The sequence below is a fragment of the Cynara cardunculus genome (assembly GCF_001531365.2).
Source record: "Cynara cardunculus var. scolymus isolate 2C chromosome LG 17, CcrdV1, whole genome shotgun sequence".
Taxonomy (NCBI): Eukaryota; Viridiplantae; Streptophyta; class Magnoliopsida; order Asterales; family Asteraceae; genus Cynara; species Cynara cardunculus.
In genome coordinates, this window is record NC_037544.1 from 33165884 (window position 1) to 33176058 (window position 10175).

At 30.8% G+C, this 10175-nt stretch overlaps 1 protein-coding gene across 1 annotated transcript in view; it reads right to left on the bottom strand.

The window, feature by feature from the left end:
- The window catches only part of LOC112501245 (ammonium transporter 3 member 1-like), a 9384-nt gene extending 5716 nt beyond the window's left edge, over positions 1-3668 (bottom strand). Inside the window, exons 1-2 of the mRNA XM_025104954.1 lie at positions 3309-3668; positions 2937-3224 (exon numbers count right to left, since the gene is read on the bottom strand). Coding sequence (XP_024960722.1) covers positions 2937-3224; positions 3309-3668 — 648 coding nt within the window. The remainder of the gene's footprint in view (positions 1-2936; positions 3225-3308) is intronic.
- Positions 3669-10175: the final 6507 nt, after the last annotated feature.

Sequence of the window (10175 nt, forward strand, 5' to 3'; positions counted from 1 at the left end):
ATTTTAGATTTTTTATATTTAAAATTAGATGTTTATCCTGTATTTGATTGTGTTTATCTGCAGTTAGTTACACGAATTCAGATATGGGATGAAATCAGATAGGGATGAACGGGTTTAAGAGTTTTTAAGAGTTTTAACCAAATGCTTTATAAGATAGTATAGATATATATATATATATGTATAGTGTTTTTGTATGAAGTAATAAAACTAAAGTTAAGAGAAGAAGTATTAATACTATCTATGGTACAAAATCGCGATTAAATATCTTGAATATCAACGCACTACTTTCTTCAACATTCAAATAATTCGTGTTCGACTCCATGTGTATGAGAATGAGAGTAAGTATTTGCCTATTTAGATTTTTAGTTGTTAAGTTTCTTTTTTATGTTTATTTAAATATTAGGTCTTGTACATAATTATCATTCACCCATCAACAAAATAACGTGTTGTAACGTGTCATAACACGTTTTACCATGTCATCATACGTTAAAAGTCAAGCCTTAGAATATAGCCACATGAGTTAACAAGTAAACTTTTGCCATAACCCACCACAACAATTCATAACGAGTTATTTGAAACTATGGATAAAATATTAAAAATACATCGGTTAACTTGAAAATATGTTGTAACAATTAAATAATTAAATTTACATAAAAATAAATGTGCTAACAATCAATTTTCAATTGTGTGTATTCATTATAAGTTTTTTTTTTATTAACCTGAATATCCAATTTCTTATGCAAGTCGATTAATTCCAGGACGATCATTCACGAACTTTTTTTTTATTAACCTGGATATCTAAGAATAAGAATCTTTTTGTGGCCACGTAGATTCAAATGCGGTGACTCCAGGGCCCAGGCTACCCGTGAAACGAGTGGTCGTCCTGAGATTAGTTGATTAGCATAACGGGTTGGATATCCAAATTAATCAGTCTCTTTTAATCAAGGTGTATGAATGTATGTAAACTGGTCCAGGTAACAACAGTTAATAATAAAAATATCTGATAATATATATTTATAACATTTTAAATATTTTCAAAATTTAAAAAACAATTTAAAGAGTATTAATTTGATTTCTAGAAAATTATCAATAAAAAATTAGTAAACTATTTGATTTTAAGCAATTAAATCTTTTTTTTTAAATAAATAAATAAATGTAAACATTTATATTTAGGGAAGTATCCCATAAAATAAACCATGATGAATGCAGTTATCCCATAATCATGGAAACATGAAGATACTTCTAAGTGCTACTTTGACGTTTAGCAAAAAGTCAACAATGGAAAATATTAATATTTAATTTAAAAAATATAAAATAAGAGTCACTTATTTTCGTAATATATACTTCAAACAGTACTAAAATAGTAGCATTGCCATTGATTAACAATGACAACCTTAAAAAATATTGGTTATACATAAGGTTCCAAATGGCATGGGACATGGTCTGACGGTAAGGTCAAGTCTCGAGCCTTATGAGTTATGGTGAGATTACAATATTTTAAGATGTACCCTAAAGTAGCACGCGCACACACACATTCACAATATATATACATACACACACAACCACCCGCCTACCTTTGTATGTGTTAGGAGCTGTTTACTTGCGGCTTAATTAGGCTTATTGGTCTATTTGGCTTATTCTCACAATTCATTTGGGTTGTTTATTTACGACTTATTCGCACAAAATATGGCTTAATCGCACATATAGAAATGATGTGTTGTCCTCATTCAGTCACAAAAATGACACCCTACCCCTTATTTAAACCACCACCTCCTTCCCATATGAGACACCACATCGTCGGCCTCTTTATGATTTTTGGTTTTGATGTTCAAATGATTAATATTGGGGGGTAAATCGGTCATTTATGTTATACAGACTATTGGTTCAGATAAAAAAGGTAAACAACAACACCTGTTTAACCAGATAGCCAAATTTATCCGGACAAACAAATTTATCCATACAAGACTTCATAAAAAATTTGGTAAACAACCCTTTTAGTGTTCTAAATGATACTTTTCGAACAAATTAAATTCATATAAAGTAACAAAACTAAAAAAAAAAAAGAATCATTCATATCGAATATATAGAGCTTAATAGAAAATGATTCCAATAAGTGTAAAATCGAGATTAGATCTCTTGAATCTCTACTCACTACTTTTCTCAAATTTTCAAAGAATTCGTATTCGGGTTTTCGTGTATGAGAATGTGAGTAAATATATACCTATTTAAGGTTTTAGTTTTTAAGTTTCCTTTTTATGTTTATTTAAGTCTTAGGTCTCATACATAATTATCATTTATCGCTCGAATTATATATTAAAGTAACCACACATCTTACAAAATAAGGCGTGTAACGTGTCATAATGTGTTGTAATGCGTCATAACGCGTTATAATGCAAACCAAGCCTTAGAGTTGAGCCATAGGGGTTAACGCGGCGATGAACCCAAGCCTTGACAGCATAACGAGCCATAACGAGTTATTTAGAACCCTGGTTATACATTTGTTTTCAAATATTTGATTTTATTTATGTTTTACATGACAGTTATTCTAGTTTTCGAATATAATAACTGTTTATTCTTTCAATTATGTACCAGTTTTATCTGATAAGATATATAAATGTAGGGCCGTCCCTTAACATGTTAAATGTGAGATTTTGAACAGGGTCCCCGAAATTTTGGAGCCCAAATTTACATATGTTTAGGGTCTTTTATCGATCTGTGTAAAACTACTGCCAAAATCATTTAGGTTTAACCATTATTACTTGGTTTTAAGTTCAAATCATTAATAGTTTAGGTCTAATTTCAGATTATTAATCATTTTAGGTTTAATTCTTTTTGTTTTTAACATATATTCTCAGTTATCTCATTTATACAATCTAATCAAAAGTTTTAGATAAACCGTACCAAAAAAATGGGAAACTGTATAAATGAATACTAACCCAGTAAGCAGCGGTGAAACCAGCGACACCCGATGAGAGATGAATGACGTAACCACCGGAATAGTCCATGACACCCCACTGAAACAAGAAACCACCGCCCCACAAGCTGAAAGCGCCGACGGTGTAAGAAAACGTCAACCACAGCGGCACAAACGCCATCCACGCCTTGATGTTCATTCTCCCCAACAATGATCCCGCCAACAAGATCAACGCGATCGCCGCGAACACGCATTGAAACCACACCATCGACGCCATCGGATAAAATGGTGTGATCATCGCCGTCTCCAACTAAACCAATCAAAATCCCGATTTATAAACTAAAAAACTCTATAAACCAATCCATTAGAACCCTATAAATCCAACGATACATACCGTGCCATCGGAATGGAAGTGAGTGGTGGCGGGGAGGGCGGCCTGTTTGATGAGGAACTTCTGGCCGAGAGCCGGGCCGGCTTTTCCCCAAAACGGGAGGAGTTTCTCGCCGAAAGACATCTTGTAGGCCCAAGTGACCCAACAAATGATGACGGCGGAGAAGGCGTATAACGCCATGAACGCCGAGTTCACCGCCCATTTCTTCTTAACGATGCTGCCGTAGAGGATGACGAGACCGGGGACACTTTGGAGGCCAACGAGGGTGGCAGAGATCATCTGCCATGCGTTGTCGCCTTTGTTTAGCCACTCCGGCGAGGCGGCCGACGTTTGGTAAGCAGATGGAAGGACGGTGGCAGCCATGATCGGCGATCGGAGCGGATAATGAAGGGGAAGAATAGACTTCTCGTGTACATGGGTGGAGATCATATAAGTAGAAGAATCCATGTTAATAGTATCATGTGACTTCGTTTACTTTTTTTATAATTAAAAATAAAAAATAAAAAATAAAATAAATTGATTTTTCTAATGAACTACTTAAATTTGTTTTAGCAGTCATTCGTCAACTATGTAATTAATATTTTTTTATTAACCTGGATATCTAACTTGCCACGTGAGCTAACTAATTTCAAGACGACCACATGTTTTGTAGATAGCTTAGAGTCATTGCATCCGAATCTCCATGGTCACAAGGGGATTTTTATTTATTCTTGGATTTGAACCTGAGACCTCCTGGTACCTTTGACTTTTGAAGTCAAGTTCAAACCAATCAGGCATTACCCTTGTGTTTAGAAAAAAATCAGTTTTCTTAGATTCTAAATCTAAGACTTCGAGATTTTTATGAAAGTTCTTTTCACTACCCTACTTTGATTTCAGCAGCATCTTCGTCTTTCAAATCCTTCCGACCATTGATTTGACACAGATAAATTTTGAATTATTTCATTATAATAATACATAAAATGTTAAAAAAGACCGGGAAAAACTGAGATCCAGATTTAAACACGTAATAAACTGATCTTACCTGCGCAATGTTGTGAGAGCCGTGAATTTTAATGATTTTGAAGTTTTACTGGTTTTATTATAGAAGATTTAACGATGATATAAGTTACACTTGGTCTTTACATATTAATACAATTTGAATAAATAAGAGTTATGATTCCAATTACAGTCTATCGATAAAAAAATGTATGACAGTTTAAAATCCAATATATTTAAACGACTCCACAAATGTGTTCGATTTACACCAAGAGCAAAGAATAAAGAGATCAAGAGCGAGACCGAGAGTTCTAGAGCAATTGAATGGAAGAACTTTTAATAACTCATGGTGAATATCAATTTAAATCTCACCTTGGGGGATGGGGAGAAGACATAGAGGTATGAGAGGGTGAAGACATGAGTAAAAGGTGTCAAAAGTATCTTGGAAATATGAAAAGAAAAGATAATAATGTGCATTGTAACTTGTACTATATATTATTTTAATTGTAGATTAAGAGATTTTAAGACTGAATGCATAAAGTAATAGTACTTAATGTGTTTTCAAGACTTTTAAGACTTTGTACATAAATGTATAGTACTTTGTGCATTAAAAATTGTTTCTAAAACTTTTGATAGATCTGGTTTATAAGGTAGTATAGATATGATCATATAATTAATGGATGGTTGCTCAAATTGAGTTAACTTTAATACTACTTTCAATCATTTTTTAACAAGGGGGTGGCTAATGGCACCCCTATCATGTGCTAATGCCACCCCTAAGTAGGTTTCAATCATTTGTGTTTTATAAATTTTTGTGTTTTTTTGTTTTTTTGTGATGATTACTTTTTATTTTATTATTAATTAAAGAAAATTTAAATTAATATATATTATTTATTTAATTTCCTGTTTTATTTATTTATTTATATTATATTTTAATTAATATAAATTATTAATAAATATATATTATTCATTTTGTTTTCTGTTTTTTATTTGTGTATATTTTATTTATTTATTTATATTATATTTTAATTAATATAAATTATTAATAAATATATATTATTAATAAATATATATTATTCATTTTTTTTATTTATTTATATTATATTTTAATTAATATAAATTATTAATAAATATATATTATTCATTTTGTTTTCTGTTTTTTATTTGTGTATATTTTATTTATTTATTTATATTATATTTTAATTAATATAAATTATTAATAAATATATATTATTAATAAATATATATTATTCATTTTTTTTATTTGTGTATATTATATTTTAATTAATATAAATTATTAATAAGTATATATAATTATTAATACATCATTTTTTCTGTTATATTTTTACTCTCATATAAACATTACTATTTTTCAAATAATTATATAATTATAAAAATCGAACGTAAAACATAAAAAATTGATATTGGATATATAAATAAGACGTAACATAATTTACATTACATTTTCATTTATTCTAAAATAACATTATCCGTAGTACAACCCAATTCAAAAAATTTAAATTTTAAAGATATTTATATTACTAAAAAATTTAAGTAACCAGTTTTATAAAAAGCTCAATCATTTAACTATTCAAAAAAATGTAATGACTTAATCAATCAACATAAAAAAAGTTCAACAACTTATACAATAAAAAAATTCGAAAACTAAATATAATATATTTTTAAAATTGATTTGATGTTTTCTAAATTTTAAAGTGATCCCAATTTCCAACACATTCAACACCCCCCTATAAGGGGTGCCATTAGCACCCCCCTTTAACAAATAACAAATAAGTAAATTCAGATTCAAAATAACCGTGGAAACAGTGATACAACTATCTGATTATTTTAACAGTATATCGACAATCAAAAAAATGCGTAACTAAAAGGAAATATTTTCTTAAACGTATTACGAATAAAATTATCATGCCGTCAATGAAAAAAAAAGCTTTTAACTAGAAGCGTTAACTATTCAAGAATTTAACGAAGTACTTGAGTTTGAATCTAGCAATTCTCGAGTTCGAATCGCGTGCACAAAATAAAGCTGATTTGAGTCGATAAGTTAAGTTCCGTACTATCAATGTTTCACTCAGCTCATGCGAAAGCTCGATAATTTTGTTTGAGATGAGACGAGTCGAACCACGTCATAAGGGTATACGCTTTTTTTTGAATCGAACATGTTAATAAATCATATGGTAAGGACCAAAAAATTTACATGATGAATATGGTAAGGACCAAAAAATTTACCCGGTAAGAACGAGGCGAGGACTGAGAGTCTTACCCGGTAAGTGAGAGCAATGACTCTTACCACGGTCAGTTCTTACCGGATAAATTGTTGCATAGAAAACCGTTTTTGCTGACTAAAATCTTACCCGATAAGTAAATAATAGTATTGAATTTTATCGGTAAGTGCTTACCGTAAACAACCCCTTACATAAATAATTTGGCAAAATGTCGAAACCTTTAATTTGAAACAAAATAATTACTTCTAAATATTTGTATATTTTGCTTAAAGAAAAAGACATAAATGGACTTTTTGTTTTAAGCATTGTATTTTTATTAATGCCGGCTAAGAACCACTTATTATATGTTTACCATTAAGCACTTATTATATGTTTACCGGTAAGCACTTATCTTGTAACTTTATCTTAGCGTATGAATATTACACGAACCAAGAATTTTTCTTGGTAAAAGCAATGACAAAAATAGAGAGTCTTACCTGGTAAATAAGGGTGACAACTCTTACTTGGTTAGCAATTACCGGATGAATTGTTGCATACGATGTTGTTTTAATAAATTAAAATCTTACCCGGTAATATAAGTGAAAGTGTTTGACTTTTTTTATTAACCTGGATATCCAACCTGTTATTCGAGCCGACTAATCCCAGCGCGACCACCTGCTTTGCAGATAGCCCGGAGTTACCGCATTTGAACCTCCGTGGCCATAAAAGGGACTTTTATTTCTCTTTGGATTTGAACCTGAAGCCTCTAGGTACTTTTGACCTTTGGAGCTAGCTCAAACCAATCAGGCACCACCCTTGTGGTTAAAAAAAAGTGTTTGACTTTTATCGCTAAGTATTTAGGTAACGTCCCCTGATACTCCTATTATTTGAAATAATTACAGTTCAATTGGATTCTAATTTGTCTAATATTAGAAAATATACATATAGAGGATAAGAAACCACAAAAAAGCTGAAAACTATGGAAACTAGTAGTTGTGTTTCATATTGTGAAACAAAACATGGGAAAAATACAGTGTTGTTTTACAGTTTGATTATAATTGTTTGTTTCATATTTTTTAAAATGCAATGTACTGTCATATGCATTCTTTTAACAATATTAAATAACATATGATTAGTGATTATTACGGTTTTTAGCCTTTTTTGTTCCCATTTGAATATGTCACTGTATATAGCGTCATTCTTAAAAAAACTTGACATTTTTGTGAGAATTGTGAGGTCCAATTTTAATGTCTCGCCAATTTTGTTATTATTATAGAGAAACAATCGTTCTTTTTAAAACCTAAAGATGTTATATCGGTAATATTTGGTTTTGACATTCTTTTCTCCTCAACCCTATACAATACATATAATTAAATTAGAACTTTGCTTCGGAATTCTACTGAACGGGTCGATACCCACCACCACCACCCTCCCGTTTGTTGTAGCAACTTATCCTAAGGTCTTCTCGCCAAGAGCTCCCCGGTGACGACAGAGGAAGCACCCACTTTGCGGGTTACACTCACGATTCTTACAAAATATCAAATTTATATAACGGTATTTTCTATTTTACTCAGTTATAGAGGGTTTTTAGCTGTACATTTTCTAAAAAATTATAGTGTCATTAAGAGGGGCAGACCTATAATGCTCGAGCGAACTTCCGTGCACCCACTCACCTTATTTTCGTAAGTAGGATTTTCTTTAGGTATAAAAGGTGCATCCACTGAACTATGAGGGGTGCTTCGGGATATTTGAAAATATAAGAAATACCAACAAAAAAAACAAGTAACTCTCCATCAACAAAAAAACCAAAATAGTCTCCAAAATCGACCAAAAACCCGAAAAAGTCCTCAAAGTCGACCAAAAAACTAAATAATCTCTCAAAATCAACAAAAAACCTACAAAACCCCTCGAAAGCGATAAAATTCAGCTAAAACACATCAAACGATTTTATAAGTCTTCGATCCACCTTAAAGATGCATCTGCTCAACAAAAATAGCAAACTAAGGGACCGTTTACCCAAATGTTTACCCGGTAAGCGCTTAGCAATAGAAGTCAACACTACCATTTATTTTGATGCGTAAGATTTTAGTACATCAAAACATATCAAATGCAATAATTTTCTGGGTAAGAGCCGTCATCCTCACCTACCGGGTAATACTCTCCATTTTTTCTCATCGCTTTTACCTGATAAGATTCTTGGCATTCTCATGTTCATCCGATGAGGAAACTTATACATTAAGCACTTACCAAGTAAGTGTTTAGTAAACGGTCCCTAAATTAATTTCCTTGTCTAGACTTTCTATTTATTTCTATAAATTAATTATTAATTATTTTATGTAAAAATGGAATCTTTGACGTTTTCAAGATCCAATACAGGATTGAATCTTCGTTGCCAGCTACAATCTCGAATATGGAATCTATGGACGGACCAATGAATTCTATTTTTATTTATTTATATATTCTGTTTTTTAAAAGGGAAAAATATATTAAAATAAACCAATTTTCATTTAATTCTTATTTTGGGAAATTAACTTTCAAAATCGTTATTTTGGGGAACCAACTTGCATCTGATTCTTATTTTAGGGAACCAACTTTCAAAATCGTCATTTTGGGAAACCAACTTGCACCTAATTCATATTTTAGGGAACTAACTTGCAAAATAATTATAGAAAAATAACTAAAATTCATTTTTTTTCCAAAAATTAATGCAATAAAATCTTTTTTTTTAGAAACAGCAATTTTAATAAGAAACCGCCGAGGCTAGCAAGATGCTAGCACTTACAAAAGAGCCGTTAAAGGGCTGGTACACCAAACATTCCAATCAAGAGAATTTAATGCAATAAAATCTATTTTTCATTTCAAATATCGTTTTTTTTTATAATTCAGATATCAAATTGAACATTTTTTTCCAAAAAAAATCAAAATTATCACAATAAAAATTGTTTTTTACTAATGAAAAAAAATCAATTTAAAAAAATTAATTGATGCAATAAAAAATAAATATTTAGGGGTCTCTATCAAACTTTTTGTGTATCAATTAATTTTTTTCTATTAAATTGATTTTTTTGCATTAGTAAAAAACAATTTTTATTGTGATAATTTGGATTTTTTTAAAATGTTCAATTTGATATTTGAATTAAAAAAACGAGATTCGAAATGAAATATAGATTTTATTGCATTATTTTTTGGAAAAAAAAAACGAGTTTTAGTTATTTTTCTATAATTATTTTGCAAGTTGGTTCCCCAAAATAGGAATCAGGTGCAAGTTGGTTTCCTCAAAATGACGATTTTGAAAGTTGGTTCCCCAAAATAGGAATCAGGTGCAAGTTGGTTTCCCAAAATGACGATTTTGAAAATTGGTTCCCCAAAATAGGAATCAGGTGCAAGTTGGTTCCCCAAAATAACGATTTTGAAAGTTGGTTCCCCAAAATAGGAATCAGGTGCAAGTTGGTTCCCCAAAATAACGATTTTGAAAGTTGGTTCCCCAAAATAGGAATCAGGTGCAAGTTGGTTCCCCAAAATAACGATTTTGAAAGTTGGTTCCCCAAAATAGGAATTAGGTGAAAGTTGGTTCCATTTTGGTGCAATTTTCCCTTTTTTGAATTCAAAATATTATGGCATCTCATTTAATCTGGAGTTCTTTAAGGGTGTGTTTGGTACATGGGACGGGACA